The 24,775-nt window shown below is 41.1% G+C and overlaps 1 protein-coding gene across 1 annotated transcript in view; it reads left to right on the forward strand.

The window, feature by feature from the left end:
• The window catches only part of LOC126259850 (high-affinity choline transporter 1), a 357,917-nt gene that overhangs the window by 284,879 nt on the left and 48,263 nt on the right, over positions 1–24,775 (forward strand). Inside the window, exon 7 of the mRNA XM_049956909.1 lies at positions 9,995–10,144. Within this exon, the coding sequence (XP_049812866.1) occupies positions 9,995–10,144 (150 nt within the window). The remainder of the gene's footprint in view (positions 1–9,994; positions 10,145–24,775) is intronic.

Below are 24,775 nucleotides of genomic sequence, written 5' to 3' on the forward strand. Positions count from 1 at the left end.
CCATCTACGTCCAGTCCAAGTCTGAGACCTAGAACCTTAATTTATCTTTTTTTGCACTCCAGTTATCAAAATTGCGTAGTCTCTTGTAACAGACTTCTGTTACTCTCGTTGCCTTAGATATCGAAATTATTATCTTTACCCTCCGTTCATTATCATCACAAGTGGTCGTGCTCGTTGCTGAGCGTCGTGACCCAACGGAGCAAACGTCTCCAGATCCTCTTAGAGTCTGCTGAAGAGGCTGACCACAAATCTTGATTTGTTCTAGTCACCTGCTCGCTGCTCTTCCTCCTGGTCTCTCCCCTTCCATCTTTATTTTCTCTAGATTTCTTCCATCTCTTCTGAAGATGTGGGCAAAGAACCGGAGACATTTTTGGCTGACAAGAGAAGAACGACGCTTGGAAATACTGAATTGCTCTATAATGAACAAATCTATTCTTCATTCGGTCCCTTTTATGCGCAGCATCTTACGCCATCACCAAAGCTCAGTCCGCCCCCGGTAGCTGAGTGGTCAGCGCGACAGAATGTCAATCATCCGGGCCCGGGTTAGATTCCCGGCTGGGTCGGAGATTTTCTCCGCTCAGGGACTGGGTGTTGTGTTCTCCTAATCATCATCATTTCATCCTCATCGACGCGCAAGTCGCCGAAGTGGCGTCAAATCGAAAGACTTGCACCAGGTGAGCGGTCTACTCGACGGGAGGCCCTCGTCACACGCCATTATTATACCAAAGCTCAAAGACATTAATAGGCGCTTGTCTCTGGTAATAAGGGTCCATGTTTCGAAACCACAAAAGAAGTCAGAAATCACGAGTGATTTAACAAGTAGGACGTTTAGTGGTGTTGATTATCGTTGTGTTCTGCCAGACTGGTGAGTTCTTCACAGTCATCCGGCATAGGGTGATTCTCCTTCTTACCTCGCCTTCACAGTTTCCCGTGTCGCAGATGGTTGACCGAAGACAGATGAATGAGTGCACAATTTCCAGTTCCTTCATTCGACTTGTGAGTTGAACCTGAATTCCTCTATCAACTATCTTGAGTTTGGAATTCGTGAGGTTGATGTCTGATCCATATGATAGTCCTATGTACTTCACTCAGCAAGTTCATCTTTTCTGCCGGCTAAAAAGCACGGTGTGCTCAGCAAATCTGATATTGCTAATAACATGCGACCAAAATTAGTTCTGCATTTCACATAGATAAAAATGTAACTCCACTTAAGTTCTTCTCTTTTTCTGGTTGTCTCTCTAATTACTTTAACTGATTTTGTACTGACACTCCTCATCCTTTATGCTACGTACCTACTGAAATCGGCATCCTTTTTTTATAGATTATGGTGTCTAATCTTTCCATGCCTCTAGGATTCTTAAAAATTTTCTGGTTGACTTTGTTGTAATGTATGATTATTGTGAATTTACGTAAATTTAGCTAGTGTTCCAGTCTACCTGGTAACAGTATGGCTAAAAGATTCTTTTTTATCATTACATAACCTCATAGCCCTCAAATATGATCTGCAATAAATCATGTCTAGGTCTTGATTCAGCATGATATATTCATTCATTCTGTTGTGACAACAGGCTGTTTGTTTTTTCGTACGTTTTGACGTAATGCTATCTTTCTTCTCTATTCGTTATGCGATTTACTAAAATGTAACAGAAAAGCCTTCTTTTGTGCCAGAAGATAGCGAAACATTTTACTTCATTTTGCCATGACATTGTCTTGTCATTTCATTAAATTATGGAGTAATGGAGCAAAAGTATTCTTTTGTGGCCCAAATTAATCTTTCTAAGAGACAAGTCAGCTAAACAGTTCTGAGTTATCGTTCTCTGCATTAGTTTCATCGCTTGACACCCTGACTTTATTCTTTCAAGTTTTCGCAATATTACTCTCTTCAGTACTATCTTCTTCCCTTTCAAACTTCTACATGGTCTATCCTTTCTTCCCTCATCCAGGATAATTTCTTAAATAATTACCAGGAATACTTCGTTATAGCATTCTGATCGCCACTTATCTCTGATATCTTCAGTATAAACCAAGAATTATCACATGTTACCGTTTTATCATTATCTAATGAAAAAAACACGTGGGAACTGTAATAGTTTTAGCAGTTTCTGCCATGTGCGACGCGCTCATTTAATCAAAAACTTGTTCGTAAAGTCAGAAAAGAGGTTCTGCACAACTGAACTCTCTAGCAAACCACTATTTGAGAACACGACCATTCTGCAGATTTGTAAACCTCCTGAGTGTGTAATGTTACACTGACCCAGAAAACTACTTGAGAGTCACACACGCCTTTATGTTGTAAGTTACCAATTAGTGTGCACAACTTTAGTGGATAACGAAAATTATTAATGACCTAGCTACAGATCATAAAGTGGATGTTTCCACAGATAAATTTTTTATCATGAATAGTAGGTGGTTAACAGAAACAATCTCTCAGTTCACATAGTAATTTATTCAATAAATACTTAATTATTCTCAGAGATAATGAATTAAATGTGAAATACCTTACAAATTCTTTATGCAAATTCTACTAATGGATATCTTGATTTGCAGCGATACTTGAACCAACAAAAAAAATCGCCCTCTGACGCTAATGGCGGTCTGAAATTTACTCTCGAAACTTGATATCCCCAAACAAAAAAGAGGTGCTGTTGATCAGATAGTTATTGAGAAACTCATTCACTACAGCAACGCTGGCGCTAAGACAGTTGATCGTTCTGATTTCCGCAAGTGCGAAGCAAGAAAATGTCCAATCACGCAATAGCAGTTAATTGTGCTCACCGTCGTCTGCTAAGATGCGCGCTGCTGTCCGCTGCTGATATGCTCACGACGCGCACATCTCCACGTCTTCGAATGGCCTCTAAAGATGCACTCACTAGCATGTCTGGCAGCGGACTCCAATCCGATCGCTTTCGTATCCAGCCACCGCCACGTTGCTATTTTCATAGAATAGCACATGCGGCTGTTTCTTCCCGCTAGACCGTCCATGGCCGCCAGTTTCGGAAAATGCTCCGTCTTCGTGACGTCAGCGACAAATTTGCCAATGGCACCTTTTCGCGGGCAGAAACTAGACTCGCATCACAGGTCCTCTGAAATTAGAAGGTCTTACGAGGTTAGGAGGTTGTTTTCGGCAAACGGTGATTCTTTTGAAAACCGTAAGGTGCTTGCTTTAAAAACGCTGTCAGCAAAATATGAGAAAGTGCTACTCTCTTGCTGCTAGAATCGCCTCCCGCCCTTAGTTCGATCGCTGGATAGGCCCCGGTTGTAAGACGCACTATGGTCTAGTAAGCCCATCAGTCAGCCAGAGATGACAGCAGAAAAGGCCGTTTTTTTCGATACATCCAGCCCTTTGTGCATTCCCACGCACGACAGTCCAGCATCGTGTAAATGAAAGGATATGAAGCTCAGTGATCCAACCTACATTAAATAAAACGTTGCTATTGGATTCCACTCCGTTATCACTCTCCAGTTACTGAATCATCCTAAAATTAAACGAAAAAGGCATGCGAAATCGCATGTCGTATTTCAGATTTAACTTCTATTGAAGACAACAAACAAAATTTACTTGCGATATATCCGAGGATCTGCTGTAATCTCCATGTTGACCATAGATTTAGTGCCTAGTGTTGAATTCTTATAGACAGACAGAGTGTCTTACAATTAGTTTGAACGAACGGAAAGCAGTGCAACCTTTCTCGGGACACCATTGGCACATCTATTGTGGAACTGATCAAGACTCACAGTTACGCACTTAATTAACTACGCACTTTTTAATAAAATAGGAAATATTTGAGCGATATTAATATTGTATAGTACAGGGTGTATTACGTGCGAAGCAAGTGCTGCAATATGGTTCACACGGGAACCTATACCCTCACAATTAGAGCACTGTATGTGCTCCGGCACGTTGTTCGGACTGTGGCAAGCGGTGTTTTGCTTTTGACCGAAATTGACGAGCATTTCAGATTGATGTGTCAGTGGCATCTACTTGCAGAGCCGTGCACAAAGCAAAACTGAAACCTTGTATGTCCCTATAGTATCTACAATTTTACGACGAACAGCAAAGTACGTACTAACAAAGGCTGCAGTGACGGAGCACAAGAGTATACGCATTCTCGTGATCAGGAAACAGTAGGGAAACAGTCCTGTACAAGTCCGGTAACAAGCTAGTTTGTCATAACACTTCACGCAACAGTCCTAACCAGCAAGCAGAAGCTTCGCGGAGCGCGAACGATGTAAGAGAGAGCGGACCGCGATGCCTGCGTTCGGCCGTCCGCACTAGGAGGGCATTGGTGCTGGCAGCAGACCAATAAGGCGCTCTTGTTTCGGTCCCTGTCTGGCGGCGGTTGTGAGGGTGGAGGCATAAGTGGCCACGCCGATGAAGTCCCACTCAGTTTCTTGACCACCGTTATGGATGAGACTTTATAAAAATAAATCCTGATTTTGAAATATCAATAACTCGGGAACTGTAAAGAAGTTAACTGTTTGATCTTGAAAGCTGCCTATTACTTGTTCGCACTGAGGGTTTATTTTGCGATACTTGTTTTGCTTTTCGTGAATGATATCCTGGTCGGAAATAAGGAATCAGTATTTAAGTCAGGCAACAGACATGATAAAATTGAATCAACATTTAAATTGAGCAACAGATAAATTTATGAATATGAATAAGGATCTGGTTGAGGCTCGTCAGATAGGAGATTCGGGTTTCTTAAATCTTGTATTAAACAGATTTATTATCAAGAAAAAGCAGATGTTGGTGAACACAAAACGCATACACACTAACTAAAAGTGGTTCACAGTTGTAAAGTAAATGAACTGTACATTAATACAGGGAAGCTACAACCTTCTAGGCACCCATGAGTATTCCCAGGACCGTAAATTACGAAGAAAAACAATAACATTAACGTTTTTTCATTAAATAGTAACAACAAATGCTATTCTCCACTACAAGCAACGTCTACAAGAACTATTGCGTAATCGGCAGAGAAGTGAGATGCCAATTGTGGGCGGATAACAAACCACGAAAAACGCACTAAATTAAATTTGTAGAAAGCGGATAAAATGTGTCCGCATGCATAGATATTCTTTCGACGTAGGAAATTAATTACTGTCAATAAACTAGTAAGAATATGAGCTCATCTACAACTTTGGAAGCACTTGGATGTACATAGCATTTGCGTGGACAAAGAAAATATCTTGTATTTCACAAGAAAGAGAAACTTTAACTCGGAAATCCTCACGTATAACCAATAGGCTCTCAGGGTGCGCACATTATTTACAGACTGGTTGAACACAGGCGTTAATTCCTACTACCAGCCCTGAAAATGTGGCTGAAAAAAGGCCACAAACTATTAAAAACAAGAAATTTAACAGCGTCTTAGCACCCCGATAGTTGTGCCCCTTGGTCCCACATCCATAGTCGCGCTGCACCTGTGGGATGCCTTATCAATTTTTAACAGCAAAATAAAAAAAAGAATTATAGGGGTCTGGGCTCTTGGTAAACGCATGAGTAGTAGGAAACAACAAATTTTATGCAAAAAATAAACTTTATTACATTTGAAAGTGAATCAGTAAATGATTTGTACCGCAGGAGTGCTGACTTCTGACTGCTAGAGCGTTGGGAGGTACGCACCACTAACAGAAGGTGAAGCACAGTTATTTCCCATGAATTTGCTTGACAGACTAAGTTGGATATGAATTTACTTTATTAATTCTTCTATAAGAACAAAGATTCCTTGTATTAGCGCCGCTCGGGGTAGCAATTCCATTTGAACACAAAGTACTTCCAATAGAAAGCGCAATCGTTCTCTCACATGTAAAATTACAACCGAAATAACTACCATAATTTTCAGCTAACTTCCAAAAACTGAAAGAAGGATGGGCTTACTGGTAGTTGGGAGCTCCAACGTCAGGCGCGTAATGGGGCCCCTTAGGGAAATGGCAGCAAGAGGGGGGAAGAAAACCAATGTGCACTCCGTGTGCATACCGGGGGGAGTCATTCCAGAAGTGGAAAGGGTCCTTCCGGATGCCATGAAGGGTATAGGGTGCACCCATCTGCAGGTGGTCGCTCATGTCGGCACCAATGATGTGTGTCGCTATGGATCGGAGGAAATCCTCTCTGGCTTCCGGCGGCTATCTGATTTGGTGAAGACTGCCAGTCTCGCTAGCGGGATGAAAGCAGAGCTCACCATCTGCAGCATCGTCGACAAGACTGACTGCGGACCTTTGGTACAGAGCCGAGTGGAGGATCTGAATCAGAGGCTGAGACGGTTCTGCGACAATGTGGGCTGCAGATTCCTCGACTTGTGCCATAGGGTGGTGGGGTTTCGGGTTCCGCTGGATAGGTCAGGAGTACACTACACGCAACAAGCGGTTACACGGGTAGCAGGGGTTGTGTGGCGTGGGCTGGGCGGTTTTTTAGGTTAGATGGCCTTGGGCAAGTACAGAAAGGGCAACAGCCTCAACGGGTGCGGGGCAAAGTCAGGACATGCGGGGACCAAGCAGCAATCGGTATTGTAATTGTCAACTGTCGAAGCTGCGTTGGTAAAGTACCGGAACTTCAAGCGCTGATAGAAAGCACCGAAGCTGAAATCGTTATAGGTACAGAAAGCTGGCTGAAGCTAGAGATAAATTCTGCCGAAATTTTTACAAAGGTACAGACGGTGTTTAGAAAGGATAGATTGCATGCAACCGGTGGTGGAGTGTTTGTCGCTGTTAGTAGTAGTTTATCCTGTAGTGAAGTAGAAGTGGATAGTTCCTGTGAATTATTATGGGTGGAGGTTACACTCAACAACCGAGCTAGGTTAATAATTGGCTCCTTTTACCGACCTCCCGACTCAGCAGCATTAGTGGCAGAACAACTGAGAGAAAATTTGGAATACATTTCACATAAATTTTCTCACCATGTTATAGTCTTAGGTGGAGATTTCAATTTACCAGATATAGACTGGGACACTCAGATGTTAAGGACGGGTGGTAGGAACAGAGCATCGAGTGACATTATACTGAGTGCACTATCCGAAAATTACCTCGAGCAATTAAACAGAGAACCGACTCGTGGAGATAACATCTTGGACCTGCTGATAACAAACAGACCCGAACTTTTCGACTCTGTATGTGCAGAACAGGGAATCAGTGATCATAAGGCCGTTGCAGCATCCTTGAATATGGAAGTTAATGGGAATATAAAAAAAGGGAGGAAGGTTTATCTGTTTAGCAAGAGTAATAGAAGGCAGATTTCAGACTACCTAACAGATCAAAACGAAAATTTCTGTTCCGACACTGACAATGTTGAGTGTTTATGGAAAAAGTTCAAGGCAATCGTAAAATGCGTTTTAGACAGGTACGTGCCGAGTAAAATTGTGAGGGACGGGAAAAACCCACCGTGGTACAACAACAAAGTTAGGAAACTACTGCGAAAGCAAAGAGAGCTTCACTCCAAGTTTAAACGCAGCCAAAACCTCTCAGACAAACAGAAGCTAAACTATGTCAAAGTTGGCGTAAGGAAGGCTATGCGTGAAGCGTTCAGTGAATTCGAAAATAAAATTCTATGTACCGACTTGACAGAAAATCCTAGGAAGTTCTGGTCTTACGTTAAATCAGTAAGTGGCTCGAAACAGCATATCCAGACACTCCGGGATGATGATGGCATTGAAACAGAGGATGACACGCGTAAAGCTGAAATACTAAACACCTTTTTCCAAAGCTATTTCACAGAGGAAGACCGCACTGCAGTTCCTTCTCTAAATCCTCGCACAAACGAAAAAATGGCTGACATCGAAATAAGTGTCCAAGGAATAGAAAAGCAACTGGAATCACTCAACAGAGGAAAGTCCACTGGACCTGACGGGATACCAATTCGATTCTACACAGAATTCGCGAAAGAACTTGCGCCCCTTCTAACAGCCGTGTACCGCAAGTCTCTAGAGGAACGGAGGGTTCCAAATGATTGGAAAAGAGCACAGGTAGTCCCAGTCTTCAAGAAGGTTCATCGAGCAGATGCGCAAAACTATAGACCTATATCTCTGACGTCGATCTGTTGTAGAATTTTAGAACATGTTTTTTGCTCGAGTATCATGTCGTCTTTGGAAACCCAGAATCTCTATGTAGGAATCAACATGGATTCCGGAAACAGCGATCGTGTGAGACCCAACTCGCTTTATTTGTTCATGAGACCCAGAAAATATTAGATACAGGCTCCCAGGTAGATGCTATTTTTCTTGACTTCCGGAAGGCGTTCGATACAGTTCCGCACTGTCGCCTGATAAACAAAGTAAGAGCCTACGGAATATCAGACCAGCTGTGTGGCTGGATTGAAGAGTTTTTAGCAAACAGAACACAGCATGTTGTTATCAATGGAGAGACGTCTACAGACGTTAAAGTAACCTCTGGCGTGCCACAGGGGAGTGTTATGGGACCACTGCTTTTCACAATATATATAAATGACCTAGTAGATAGTGTCGCAAGTTCCATGCGGCTTTTCGCGGATGATGCTGTAGTATACAGAGAAGTTGCAGCATTAGAAAATTGTAGCGAAATGCAGGAAGATCTGCAGCGGATAGGCACTTGGTGCAGGGAGTGGCAACTGTCCCTTAACATAGACAAATGTAATGTATTGCGAATACATAGAAAGAAGGATCCTTTATTGTATGATTATATGATAGCGGAACAAACACTGGTAGCAGTTACTTCTGTAAAATATCTGGGAGTATGCGTGCGGAACGATTTGAAGTGGAATGATCGTATAAAATTAATTGTTGGTAGGGCGGGTACCAGGTTGAGATTCATTGGGAGAGTGCTTAGAAAATGTAGTCCATCAACAAAGCAGGTGGCTTACAAAACACTCGTTCGACCTATACTTGAGTATTGCTCATCAGTGTGGGATCCGTACCAGATCGGGTTGACGGAGGAGATAGAGAAGACCCAAAGAAGAGCGGCGCATTTCGTCACAGGGTTATTTGGTAACCGTGATAGCGTTACGGAGATGTTTAATAAACTCAAGTGGCAGACTCTGCAAGAGAGGCGCTCTGCATCGCGGTGTAGCTTGCTCGCCAGGTTTCGAGAGGGTGCGTTTCTGGATGAGGTATCGAATATATTGCTTCCCCCTACTTATACCTCCAGAGGAGATCACGAATGTAAAATCAGAGAGATTAGAGCGCGCACGGAGGCTTTCAGACAGTCGTTCTTCCCGCGAACCATACGCGACTGGAACAGGAAAGGGAGGTAATGACAGTGGCACGTAAAGTGCCCTCCGCCACACACCGTTGGGCGGCTTGCGGAGTATAAATGTAGATGTAGATGTAGAAAATTATTGAACACAATCGTAGCTCATTTATGAAACACTAACAGTTGAAGCCAAAACATGACAGGTTGCCTGGAAGACTGCACTTCCTTGACTTAGTATCGCCATCAGAGTGCCGGGCACTGGATGTTGACCAGCGGTCCTGGTTTGAAAGTGTGGTGGGGGAAACTAACCAGAGAGAGGACGAGACACCCCTTGCCAATCTAAGGGGAATCCCCTGACAGACGAGCCTGTCCTGTCGATGCAGCTAGACCCCTCTGCCACCCTGCCTACACCAACTCAAGTTGGCAGAACTGTTGTAGCAGACTACAGGTTCCTGTCACTTGCGGGAAATAAACGTTCAATTCATTCATAATCATACGTTGTGATGTGGTTCTCTGGATTAGGACAGAGGAGAAATATAGGTAAATAAAATACAGATGTACGACTTCCTTTCTAGAGATTTGCTACCGTCGCATACAGGAAACTAGTGGCAACGAAACACAAACATCTGGCGGATCCGTTTCAATACGTACACAGATTTGTAGTTTTCATGTTCCCTGACAGTGCCAACAATTGCTGCTGTAGTGGTTTCCGATGGTACAAGAAGACGCACAAAAATTCACTGCGCTTTCTGAGGTGTATTCGCATGCAAGGTTGGCATACAGGGAGGCTACCCGGCGAAAACAGGAGACTTGACACGTGCTTGTGTTGTCACAGTGGCTGTGCATCCCGTTTGCGTGGCTGAACGAGCAGGTGGGCTCGTTGTCGCCGGAGAACGTGGACTGGGTGGGCAGCGTCGCCAAGGAGGAGATCGCCTCCTACATCGACTACGGGCTGCTGCTCGTCTTCGGGGGCATCCCTTGGCAGGTACGTACTGCAGCAACAGGCAATCACTCGCACTGAGTTTTTGTTTGGAAATAAAATTAAGAAAAGAAATACAAAAATTAGATCATAAGACACACTAATCAACGCTATAACTAAATTACGAGGGGCGTTCAATAAGTAATGCAACATATTTTTTTTAAGAAGGCAGGTTTGTTGTATTCAGGATTCCGATACGTCATATTGTTCCGCACTCTTTTGGCTGCAAAATCCGACTGTTCAACGTAATCTCTTTTGAATGCGACAGCCTTACACCACCTTACTCTCGCATGGTCCACTCTACTGGTCCACGACGGAGCCAACGTCTAACTGCTACAGTAACCTCCTCATCATCTCGTGCCATCCGTCGTTCACTGGCCAAACAGATGGAAGTCGGAAGATGCGAGATCCGGGCTGCAGGGTGGACGAGGAAGAACGGTCTAATGAAGTTGTGTCAACTGCCCTCGGGTGTGCAGACTTGTATGAAGCCTAGCGTTGTCATGGAGAAAGAGAAGTTCGTTTGCATTTTTGTGACGACGAACAAGCCGAAGTCGTTTCTTCAATTTCCTGAGATTAGCACAATACACTTCAGAGTTGATAGTTGCACGATGAGGGAGAACATAAAACACAATTCCAGAAGAACGTCGCCTTGACTTTACCGGTTGAGGGTGCAGCTTCGAGCTTTTGGATGACCATATCTTCCCGGTTCGATGTAATGAACCCATGTTTCATCGTCTGTGACGATGCTCGACAAAAAAGTGACACTAACAGCCTCGTAACGCACAAGCAACTCTGTGCAGATGTTCCTCCGTCGCTCTTTATTGTCTTCTATTTGGAGGCGAGGAACCCAGCGGGACACACTTTTGTGTACTCCTACTGTTGGACGAGCGTGTCGGCACTACCATCGGTCTCCTCGAATGAGAGTGTCCGCACGTTCCAACATTGCAGGAATCACAGCTGTGTGCGGCTGGCCAGCACGCGGGAGATCGGCCAGGTTTTCGGACCTTGATGCAGTGATGCCAGATGCCTCACCAAACAACTCTCTGTGCTTTTGTTCACTGTCAGGTCTCCGTAGAGATTCTGCAAGCACTTGTAAATATCCGCGGTGCTCTGGTTTTGCGCCAAAGGGAACTCAATGACAGCTCTCTGCCTGGAATGCACCTACGTTACAGACTCCAATTTGAAGGCTACATATAGCACCGACTGCTATCGAAACTTCATGATGCTGTAGCAGCAGAAACGAAAATACTCCTCGACGTCCCACAACAACTTCTGCATTTTTTTATCGAATCTGTTCAGGAGGAATATATGTTGCGTTACTTACTGAACGCCCTTTATATTAATTAGAAACAAGTAATACAAATTGGAAAATTGCCCTTACAGTCGTAACGAATGAAAAATTCGCCAATGTTGCTGACGGACTGCTGAACAGGTGATTTTTCCACAAGGAAAAATAAACAGCAATACCCGTTGACGATACAGTTACGTGTATCCATTGCATTCTCGTAATAAAGAACTACTATAAAACCTTGAGACAAGTGCTGCGCAGATTAAAGATATAAATGCGCATTTCATGTGCTATACAATGACGCAGAGCTACTCTTATTCATGTGGTAAGCTTTAGGACTCGAGACCACCACACTTTCGCTGGGACACAAATGGAGGTAGGTATTTTCGTGCCTGGTTCCCGATTCCCTGTCCTGCAGCTGATACAGAACCCTCACGAAATGCACGACATGGGAGATGCCCAACAGCAACCGTCCTGTCAGCTGGATACAATAACTGACGTAACCTTCTTGGAAATTTATCATCAGGGTGTGATACTACATTTATTCTACTAGGAAATTAAACTGTAATTTAAAATAAAAAACACTGTCTGACGAATTTCTGACGTTCCCGAGATGAGAGTGGGACAAAGTGCTTAACGGTATTCCCTGTGAGTAGGAGTAATTTTTATTCATGTTAATGTTAAGGTAAAGCCTTGCTAACCGTTGCTATTCGTGGTCTCGAAGATGGTGATATCGTTATAGAAGCCTCTCGCTTTGAAGAAGAACTCCGGGAGCACCGGGATGCATTTCTGGTAGGTAGTTGGCTGTTAGTACCATTAAGTAATGGTAATCTGACAGATCTGGACTGTTCCCAAAGAACTTAGTGCTAGGACAGACATAGGTTTTTGTAGGAACAGCGGCAACTGAAAGTAGTGTACACCCTGAAATTCGGCTGTCCGCGAGCATCACAGAAGTTCTCGTGGACACACGCCATCCGCCGTCTATTCAACAGTGCGGAATGCTGCGGCCTGCAGGCTAGGTAACGCGCCATTATGCTTTATTGTTGCTCTTCATTCCTAGCACTTCCATCTCTCACACGCTAAGCGTTATAGAATCTTTCTTGATTATATTTTATAACTTTCTTTTTAAATTGATCCATGATAATATGTGAACTTCAGATTGAGCACTAGTGCCTCCCGATTTCGATGCTTGATATTCGTTCTCTTTACTCCATAAATATTGTTGTAGACTACATCACAATTCATCGTCATCATGTCCAGTTTTCTTTTACACATCCTTGCGCGTTCCAATTTCAAATACAGTGCAGCTGATCCTTCTATCTCTTCTCAGGATATCAAAAATTTCTTTTCCCTTGAGGTGTATGTGTATATCTGTATATTAATTTAGATATTCGTTCTTATGACGTCCTTGGAATGTGTTGATGTCAGTTCTTCCTGTACTTCTCTATTTTCTTAAGTATGCTTTTGACATCCAGTTCATTTCCTATTTCACTATTTGTTTTCCGATCAATGAGTTTGTAACCAGATAGAGATCTTACTTATTTATTCTTCATACATACAGCCTTTTATCTGAGAAAACTAGAGTAGGCCGTAATGAACTTGAGTAGGCCATAATGAACTGAGACATCTCTGCTGCCTCAGTTATCCTTCTCTGACTGGCGGCTACAGTTCAAGTCTCTCACCCATACATGAGAGCTCTTACTACCGACACCACATTATAATTTTTTAGTACTGTCTCTTTTCAATTTTTTTGAGGAGAGTGCGATTTATAGTACCTATCAACTGTTGGAATTTTGCACTTTGTATTTTTGATCATTGTGTGTGATATGAGACCTCATGTCCCAGATATTTAAAAAGTATTTATTTGTTCTAGCGGTTTATCATCAATTATTGTTTTTGCTCTTAAATGTTTCTCAACATAAAAACCATGGTCATAATTTTGTATTTAGATATTGTCATGTCATAATCGTTTGCTACCTTGTGCAGGGACCAAACTGCTCTTTGTATTTTATCTTCTGATTCCGCTGAGATTATTTGATCATCTGCAAACAGGAATGTATTTGCAGTATTATTATTAAGCTTATAATGGTGGTACTATCCTCTACCATATACTTATGACGCCATCTATGTATATACACTCAAGCGCCAAAGAAAGTAGTATAGGCATGCGTATTCAAATACAGAGACGTATAAACCAGGCAGAATACGGCGCTGCAGTCGGCAACGCCTATATAAGACAAATATCTGGCACGGTTGTTAGATCGGTTACTGTTGCTACAATGGTGAGTTATCAAGATTTAAGTGAGTTTGAATGTGGTATTATAGTCGGAGCACGAACGATACGATGCAGCATTCAAATGGCTCAAATGGCTCTAAGCACTTTGGGACTTAACATCTGAGGTCATCAGTCCCGTAGATTTAGAACTACTTAAACCTAACTAACCTAAGGACATCACACAGATCCATGCCCGAGGCAGCATTCGAACCTGCGACCGTAGCAGCAGCGCGGTTCCGGCCTGAAGCGCCAAGAACCGTTCGGTCACAGCGGCCGGCGACACAGCATTTCCGAGGTAGCGATGAAGTCAGGATTTTCCCGTACAACCATTTCGCGAGTATACCGTGAATATCAGGAATCGGGTAAAATATCAAATCTCTGACATTACTGCGGCCAGAAAAATATCCTGCAAGAAAGGGACGAACGACGACTGAAGAGAATCGTTCAACGTCACAGAAATGCTACCCTTCCGCAAACTGCTACAGATTTCAGTGCTGGGCCATCAGCAAGTGTCAGCATGCGAATCATTCAACGAAATATCGTCGATATGGGCTTTCGAAGCCGAAGGCCCACACGTGTACCATTGATGACTGCACGACAAAGCTTTACTCCTCACCTGGGCCCATCATCTCCGACATTGGACTGTTGATGACTGGAAATTTGTTGCTTGGTCGGAGAAGTTTTCTTTCATATTTTATCGAGCTGATGGACGTGTACGGGTATGGAGACAACCTCAGGAATTCCTGGACCATTAATGTCAGCAGGGGACTGTTCAAGCAGGTGGAGGCTCTGTAATTGTGTGGGGCGTGTGCAGTTGGAGTGATATGGGACCCCTGATACGTCTAGATACGACTCTGACAGATCACGCGTACATAAGCATCCTATCTGACCACCTGCATCCATTTAAGTCCATCGCTGATTCCGACGGACTTGGACAACTCCACCAGGACAAGCGACTATCCATTCTTCCAGAATTGCTACAGAGTGGCTCCAACAACACTATTCTAAGTTTAAACACTTCCGATGGCCATCAAACTCCCCAAACATGAACATTATTGAGGCTATGTGGGCTATCTTGTAACACACGGTTCAGAAGAGATCTCCACCCCTCGTACTCTTACGCATTTATGTACAGCCTTGCAGGATTAATGGTGTCAGTTCCGTCCAGCACTACTTCAGATACAAGTTCATTCCATTCCACGTCGTGTTGCGGCACTTGTGCGTGATCTCGGGGGCCGTACACTATATTAGGTAGGTGTTCCAGTTTCTTTGGCTCTTCGGTGTATTAAATAATGTGGATGATAAAGGACACCCCTGTATCACTCCATGAGGAATGTTTCTTGCAAACAAACTTCTTTCTTTTACTTTGCTTTTGTAGTATAGATACAGACTTTGAATTACATTTATTAGACGCAGTGGGATACCATTCGTTTCTAAAATTTCCCATAATTTGCTCTGCTAGCTTTATCAAAAGCTTTATAATAGTCAATATAAGCTCTGTTTGTTGGGTGGTAGTGTTCTCTCTGTTTCTGAATAATTTGACAGACTAGAGAAACACTGTCTAAGCAATATATTCCAATCTGGAACCCACTCTGATCTTTCGTTTTCGAAAGTATCTTTAGTCTATTTGTTATTAGTTTTGCATATATCTTGTATCTACAGTTCAGAAGGCTAATACCTCAATAATTGTCACATTTCTGCGATCCCCTTTTTGTTAAAAATGTGATAACGTTGCTGTTTACCAACCCTCTTGTATGCTATTGTATTTTCACCAAGTATTTAGGAGTAACGATTCTGATGCAAATTTAAGTACTTCCACATTAATGTTACCTTCCCCTGGATATATTCTGGTTTAAGATGTTTTTAACACACCCTTTAGTTCTTCAGTTGATATAAGATCAATATGCTAGTCGCTAACTGCAGTCTTCACATTTTCCTCATCATCTATCTGCGGATTTGGGAAATAATCTAACAACTCAATTGCTGAAATGAGGTTAACTTGAACTCCATCTCATTCATCTTTATTACGTTGTTCCAGCATCCTATAGGCTTTAGATTGTTTCCCATGTACATCACGCACCATTTCACTCAAATAACATCCCCAGCTTCGTTGTTTTATTTTTCTAGTCTCTCTTTTGACAACTGCTGCGTGTCGCTTGTACTTGATATAGTCTTCTTGCTTCTATGATTGCAGATATTTCAGGTAGGCCCGTGTTATACATTTTATGATGTTTGCTGGTTCTTGATTCCAGGTTGGGAGTCGTCTTTTGTTTTTATATTTTATGCTGTTTCTAAAGCTTCACCAGAAGCTGTGTGTATCCTTCTTACTATTTCTGTCCACTATTCATTAACGATATGCTTTTGTTTCTCATGTTTTTGTACTTCAGCTAAACGTTTTCTGTGTAACTATATAATGTTTGAGTCTTGTAGTAATTGTATTCTGTAGGCTTCTTCGTGTATTCTTTATACTATGCTTTATATTATGCTTTATATTATGTGGTATTCTCATTTGTGATAACGTAGTCTATTACAACATTGTACCCATAGCACTCTATTTAAACTTATCCTTATCTTTGTAGATGGAAAAACTATTTGTTATCCTTAAGTGACTGAAGACAAAAACTTCTTAACCGATTTATATTATAGTTGTTAGTATGTTCTCCATGTGGCCCTACTATTCCTTTAATGGTTTTACCTATACTTACACTAAAATATCCAGCAACTATTAAATATTCTACTTCTGCTTTAATCATTGTCTGCATGCATTCGTAGAATGCATGTGTTTCTTCTCTCTTTCCTTCCTCTAGCGCACCAATTATATTTACGAGCTTAACCACTATCTTCAACCTTAAATGAAGTGTCTTTCATTTATGAACGTATATGATTGCAGCCATTTCTATCGGTATTTTTGATCATAACTGCAAATCCAGTTCTTACCTGGTCAGTTCTTCTTACTACACTGTATATCATAATACAAAAATTAATTTCTGATGGGAATTAAAGGGGCGGCGTAGTTTATCTTCAATCAGAAAGATTCCAAGCAATTAGTAATAAAATGATAATTATTAAATATGAAGAAGTACCCAGCATAAATGATGCTTCTTCTTTTGAAACATCTGAAAATATTACAAGTCCTCCAGAATATTAAATTCCTGTGAGACCTGAATTTCTCTTGGTGTATAAAATTTTCAAACAAATTTACAGGAATTCAGGCAGGTAATATTTACAGCAATCGCCGATATTTCGGCTGGAGTACACTCTCAGAAATCGAATTTTTTACATTTTATCAGATGGTTTTTTCATGCTTTTATCAATACATATAATACATTGGTTTCCTGTTTTCCTAAGATAAACAATATTTTTCAAATTACAAACAAGTAACAAAAATAGTTGCTCTACATATGTGTGTTATAATGAAACATGTGAAATATTGACCTGGCACATTTGTATTAACAGTTTCCTTGCTGTGAAATACATTCTCAATTATGTTTGTATTTTCACAGTCAAAAACATCGCATTGCATTGTAAACCACTTTCGTTGTGTTACAAAACGAATTTTCACTGTGCACCACATATTTTGAATTACAGCATACAAAAACAGATACACATTTTGCAATGCACGTGAGTATCAAATATGCTACAATGTAATCACACAAAGATATGGCATCTTTGAGGGGGAAGGAAACGTAAATTACTTTAATTCTATATTGAAATAGCGTTTTACATAAAATCTAGTGCATTAAATGCAGACAGAAAGGATTAATACATGGGATTTTGTGAATTACAGCATTAGAAAAATATTTTATATAACAATAGAGATATAAGTCTGGGCAAGAAGCGTGTGAATTCTTGTGTGCTATTTGAACATCAGTGATGAGAATACATTAACATTTATTAGTGTTTAGTGCCAGATGTAAAACTGACTGTTTTAGGTACATACAATTTTATTATTAGTATTTACTACCATATATAGCACCGACTATTCTAGGTACATACAATATTATAAAATTTCTTACTTGTTCTGCAGATAGGTGCACAAATATTATTTATATTGGAGCACAGTAAGTACTTTCTGTAAGTTTACCAGGAAAGGTGTGTTAGCCAATTCAGTTTGCTCATTAAGGATGTAGTCAGTGGAACTGCTTTTGTGTGTATGTATATCTATTTCCTCTAATACATTCAAACTGACTCCTTTTTCTGCTAAATGTAATATTTTCATATTGCTTTCAGTGTTTGTCACTGAATGGTTTTCTTCCGCAATGTGGGCTAAAAACGTAGATTTAATCAAGTTTCCAATCCTTAAGACATTGAGGAGCTCTTTCTACCTAATCTCAAAACTTTTGGGCGTGAATCACATTAGAGCTTGTGTATTCCTAATTTATTGTTACCAGATAAGCTGCTGTTATTTTCCTTCTTTTTTGAACCTATATACATGATAACCATATATTTATGTTTGGCTTCTGCAGGAAGTTGATTTGTTTTTGATTAATTCTGTGTAAACTGTGGTGCTGTGCAGTTGGGGACTTTTTTTTAATTTTGTTGTCGTGTTTGTCTATTATTATAGGACCATAGCCATTATTCTGGGCAACTCTTTTAATTATAATGATTTCATGTTATTGATATGTGTGATTCATAGGTACTTTTTGCATTCAGTGTACGGTGGCTCTGAAGTATGACATTTTGTGTTGGCTGGGATGACATGAGGAGCTGTCAATGTTGACATCTGTTTTGACGGATTTCCTTTAGATGCTAAATTGATGTTTGTGGCTATCATTAAAGATTTTAAGGTCAAGAAAATTTATGCTCTTATTTGTTTCATGCTCAACTGTTAATTTAATATTTTTTTGCCTTTTGCTGTGGCATGTTGCCAATATTTCAGTTTCACTGTTTGTACCATCAACAAGCAGGATTGCATCACCAGTGTATGTTTTGTATTATGTTATTTTGTTTGTGGCTTGTTGAGAGTTGAGAAGTATTTTTATTTTATGTGGCTGATGTAAATGTCTACTAATATTCAAGCTAAGCCACTGCTCATTGCCAAACTATGTTGTTGGTAAAACTTACTATTGAAGCTAAAGTAATTGTGCTCCAGGATGAGTGTGAGTACTTCTGTGGATTCATATGTGTCTGCAGGACTAATTTTCTAATACCTAAGCAGATTTTTCTTATAATGTTACTAGTTTCTTTAACGTGGATATTTGTGCAGAGATTGACTATGTTGAGTGATGCAAATTTAGCAGTGGGTGGGATGTGGGTCTTTTCAATATAGGTTATGAGTTCATGTGTGTTGTCTATGGTATATTTATATTCAAAGGTATACTATTTGGCAATGAGTTCTCTCAGCTTACGTCTTATAAAGTATGCAGACGTGTTTCTCATGTTAAATTTACATTTCTTCGACTGTTCATGTAGTTTTGGTTCTAAGGGATACATTGTTATACAGCTGCTCATTCAATAAAAAGTGACAGTTATTTAGAAGATTTTGGAGTTAAGTTGGGAATTTTATGGTGGTAGCATACTTTATTTCAGTAATGTTGTTGCTATGGAAAAATTGTAATGTATTCTCTATATATTCCTTTTCATATTATATGACAATAAACCTTTCTTTATCACTTTTTACTATGAGTACTTCATTTTCAGACAATTTGCATATAATTTGATTTTGAAATTGTTGATAATATTTTAGTTCAGTGTTTCTGTGGGTACTATTTGCTTTTAGATGTATCATTATCAATTTATTTGACTTAAAAGATATTGCATTTTCCTCACAAGTATGTAGTTTAGCTGTGTTACATGCAAGTTTTGTACAGGCAGTAAGATATTTGACACTGACTGTTGTGTTTTGTTGTAAGATTATATTTGAGACCCTTACTTAATAGAGTAAATTCACTGTCACTGAAATGGATGTCAGTGGTGTTAACTACCCCATCAAAGAATTTATGTTGGCCTGCTCGCTTATTTTTAACCCAACTAGAATTATTAATCGATTTAAAGGCTTCTAATTCCTTCTTCTAGTTACATGAGATTATTTGTTTTTCTTTATTTAATCATGTGTGTATTGGAGGAAGTGTGAGAACTGTAAAGGCGAGAGGCTGTTTCCTATCTACAGATGCAAGTTGTACATGGGATTGTTCAGGTTCTCATTTTTTCCTTATAATTTTGAATGTACCTACAATAGTCACTATTATATACGTCACTAAACACTAATAAATTGTAATGTATTGTTATCACTTTTTGCTGAGACTTTTATCTCTATTTTTGTATGAAATAAGTTTGTAGTGCTGTTATTCACAAAATCTGTCTGCATTTAATGCATTAGATTTAATGTAAAACACTATTTCAATATAACAGTAATTTATGTTTTCTTCACCCATATACCACATCTTTGTATGATTGCATTGTTGCAGTTTTGATACTCATGTACTTTGCAAACTGTATTTGTTTCCACTGTCTGTAAATCATAACATGTGGTGCACAGAGAAAATTCGTTTTGTAAGTGAACAAAAGTGGTTTACAATTCAATGCAACGTTTTTGACTGTGTAAATACAAAGATAATGGAGACTGTATTTCATTGCAAGAAAACTGATAATACAAATGCGGAAGATGAACACTTCAAGTGTTTCATTATAACACAAATATGTAGCGCAACTATTTTTGTTAGACGTAATTTGGAAGTTGTTGTTTATCCTACCAAAACTCACAGGACACCAGTTGTATAATATGTATTCAGTTACCAGGAGTCCGCATCGTAGCATACTGCTTATGACATATAATATCATCTTTTCTGTAAACATCATTATGCTTAGACATGTGGGGCTGCTGATGCCCCATCGTATATCAAGGGGTGGCGCCAAGTGACACTGAGTGGAGCTGGAGGTATGGCTGCTGTCTGGGACGCCACTCTCGGTGTAGGTCTGTAGCTGGTGTCCCTTTCACTCTTGTTGCCACATACAGCAGAAGTCGTCCATCACATTTTATTGCTGGTTTACATCCTAACGGTCACAGGTTGTGACTCAGCACGCTGGGCAAACATAATTCACTTCCAGATGACATCATGGTTAGCCTCTACCCTTGCTAATTGTCTTAATTCTGTGACGGTGAGTCCACGACTTTCTTCAGATATTCGACCAACGGAAAAATGCTCCTGTCGGAGCACGAAAAAGGTGAATATGCTCCTATTAAAACACTGATTGAAAACATGCCAACATATTCGCGCTCTTTTAGCTCGCAGCTCATCGCTCACTCGCACTGGCACCCCCGACTATAACTCACTCACACCCACAAGTCCATCGCTGTAAGTCGCTCACACCCATCCATTCCCACTTGTCCATTCTCACTCAATCATTCAGTCCAACTTATTGTCATTATCTCTTTATATCTCTTTGTTAATGTCCGCAGCCTGACGATCATAGACTCTTTCGTTCTCTCTCCTCTTACTGTCACTGTCTCCCTCTTGCTCCCTCTTACTGTCGCTATCTGATTCATACATTCCAATTACTGTTGTCTCTTCACAGAGTCATTATCTCTCTGTTCTTAGTTGTCATTATCATAGATCATTCTCACTTTATCACTGGCTCTCATTTCCACTTTTTCCTTTTTTTCCGTTGGCGGAATATTTGAAGAAAGCTGTGGACTCACCTTCGCAGAATTAAGACAGTTAGCAAGGGTAGAGGCGGAGCGTGAAGTCATTATTCCTGTCCGAATGGCGCTGTCTCCTTCACTATTTTCCTAATACCATTCTGTCACTGTCAACCACGTTCCAATGCCACGCTCTCTCACACTGTCACTATCTCCTTTGCTCTTTCTATGTCACAACCAGTCTCTACTATCTTCCAGTATGTATTACTTTTCCGTCTCTTTCCCACTGCCACTGTCTCGTCTCTCAGCATAAAAAAGCGCGAATATGTACGCATGCCAACATTTTTGGGAAAGTTTTTAAATGTGCTGAGGAAGGTAGAATGAAGAAATTGCTCCTAACTTTTCTCTCAAAGATTTTTAATAAACAGGACCATATTCTCTTTCTTCATGTTCCGAAAGGGTTCTCGTTCCCTTCTTTTCCCTGCTACTGCGGAGAATGTCGCTTATGTGAAAAGAACTTTATGGGTCTGTAACATTTTGATACTTTACAATTGTGGATTTGAGATAAAGTTAAACTAATTATGCAACTCAGACCCGATTTTATGTGTAGACAATTTTGATAGTGCTTCAGTACTACAACACAGGGCTCCAAGAACCCTTCTACTGATAATGGAGATACACTATGTGATCAAAACTATCCGGACATGCCCAAAAACATACATTTCTCATATTAGGTGCATTGTGCTGCCACCTACCGTCAGGTACTCAATATCAGCGACCTCAGCAGTCATCAGACATTGTGAGAGGGCAGAATGGGGCGCTTCGAGGAACTCACGGACTTCGAACGTGGTCAGGAGATTGGGTGCCACTTGGGTCATACGTCTGTACGCGAGATTTCCACACCCTTAAACATCCATAGGTCCACTGTTTTCTATGGCATAGTGAAGTGGAAACGTGAAGTGACACGTACAGCACAAAAGCGTACAGGTCGACCTCGTCTGTTGACTGACGGAGACCGCCGACAGTTGAAGAGGGTCGTAATGTGTAATGGGCACACATGTATCCAGACCATCACACAGAAATTCAAAACTGCATCAGGATCCACTGCAAGTACTATTAGAGTTAGGCAGTGGGTGAGAAAACTTGGTTTTCATGGTCGAGGAGCTGCTCATAAGCCACACATCACGCTCGTAAATGCCAAACTACGCCTCGCTTGGTGTAAGGAGCGTAAACATTGGACGATTGAACAGTGGAGAAACGTTGTGTGGAGTGACGAATCACGGTACACAATGTGGCGATCCGATGGCATCGTGTGGGTATGGCGAATGCCCGGTGAACATCATCTGCCAGCGTGTATGGTGCCATCAGTAAAATTCGGAGGCGGTGGTGATACGGTTGCGTCGTGTTTTTCATGGATGAGGCTTGCACCCCTTGTTGTTTTGCGTGGCACTCTCACAGCACAGGCATAAATTGATGTTTTAAGCACCTTCTTGCTTCCCGCTGTTGAAGAGCGATTCGGGGTTGGCGATTTCATGTTTCAACACTCTCGAGTACCTGTTCACAATGGACGACGGAGTGGTTACACGACAATAACATCTGTGTAATGGACTCGCCTGCAGAGAGACCTGACCTGAATCCTATAGAACACCTTTGGGTTGTTTTGGAACGCCGAATTCGTTCCAGGCCTCAACGAACGACATCGATACCTCTGCTCAGTGAAGCACTCCGTGAAGAATGTGGTGCCATTCCCCAAGAAACCTTCCAGCACCTGATTGACAGTATGCCTGCGAGCGTGGAAGCTGTCATCAGGGTAGGCCAACACCGTATTGTATTCCAGCGTTACCGATGGAGGGCGTCATGAACTTGTAAGTAATTTTCAGCCAGGTGTCAGGATACTTTTGATCACATAGTGTACGTAACGGCAAATTTCTCTGTGCTACGTCACGTTATGAAGTACATTGCCGCCTCACAACGGATTTTACGCGCGTAATTTACATGTGGAAGTAGGGTAGCCTTGAACATTTGTATTTAGGAAACGAATAAAGATATTAAGAAAAGTTTCAGGGTCATTCGAGATCAGGATTTTAGGAAGGTAGTCAAAATTTCAGCTATTTGCAGAGCGTGGGTGTTTTGGATTCCGCGACTCGGTTTTGGCACTCAAAAAAATGTTTTCGAGTTTTCTCAGGAACCACCCACGAATTAATGGTCCCTCCATAAGCCCCTTTAACCGTACCATAGACCACATCTAGTACAAAATTAATCATCCTGTTTGCTCCGTTTGCCTAAACAGGAGAAAGTGTGTAATATCCAAACTTAGACATAGTTACAGTGAGAGAATCATTCTGCTGGGTGCACAAGTAGTCCCTAGCTCAAAAGCTGACCAAAACACTTGACCCTACTTATTTATCACCAATAGAACCCGAGGTATAAGTGCGGGAAAAATCCTGTTTTATACGTGGCGTCTGGAACGTATTAGATAGCGCATGCTGTCACATGCATCCTCAGATCCAGCTGAAGCAATTAATGGGTGACTGGAGCCAAATTGTGGAGATGTTGATAGTTTCGTTTCATCCGCTCTTTCCTGCGGTCTCAGACTTTACCTAAGGCATTAAGATCGAGCGATTTAGTGGGCCTGACAAGATACAAGATTGTAGCTGATGTTCGTCAAACCAAGAACTTATGCCTGTAGGTCTGTGAAGACTGGAGTTTCCACAGCAGACTCATAATGTATATGAAGAGGAAAGCACAACACTCGGTGACCGGAAATGTTAAAGTAAGCTTCCTGCTTAGTTCTCCTTGTAATCTTGATGACTGGCCCAAGTCAGTACATAAAATTACCTCAAAAACCTAACTGAACAACTGCCGGCTTCAAAAGCACCATCCACACACTGCGGCTTAGAGGTTTTATTGGGCCTTCACAGCTCTGACCGCTTGCATCTTTTGAAAATAAGCAGAAATCGCATTTCACGGTACATACTTTCAGTCAGTTACTGTCCACTTTCTGTATTCTTTGGTCCAAGAAAGTATTTGACTTGAAGAGTCCATTGCTTGAAGCAACCTTCGCAATCAAACTTAAAATGTCGCTTCAACCATCAATTTTCAGTGTGATAATCATTAAAAGTTAGCCGTTTCGAACGTCAAACCTTCGCCATCGGAATGATTATACAGAAATCTCTAAAAGAGATAAAAATAAAATACAAATAAGGACAGTAAAATAGCGTCGTCACTTCCCTCGTAATCATGTCTTCTTGAGATGTCCACCCACATCACCGTCAACTGATAAACTAAGACGTGGTTGCAAGGGAAGTGACCACATTGTTGTACTGCTCATATTTACATTTTAGCTCGATTGCATTTAGCGGTTCTTGTGTAAGCAATCTGATGATGATGGTTTGACTGTCGAAAAGGGTAAATTTTAGTCTTTGCTCTTTTTAACTTTAAATAGGTGCTTCAGCTGACATTTTAACTTCGTAATAACCCTGAGCTAATGTCCAT

Source organism: Schistocerca nitens, chromosome 1 (assembly GCF_023898315.1).
Source record: "Schistocerca nitens isolate TAMUIC-IGC-003100 chromosome 1, iqSchNite1.1, whole genome shotgun sequence".
In the NCBI taxonomy this organism is placed as follows: Eukaryota; Metazoa; Arthropoda; class Insecta; order Orthoptera; family Acrididae; genus Schistocerca; species Schistocerca nitens.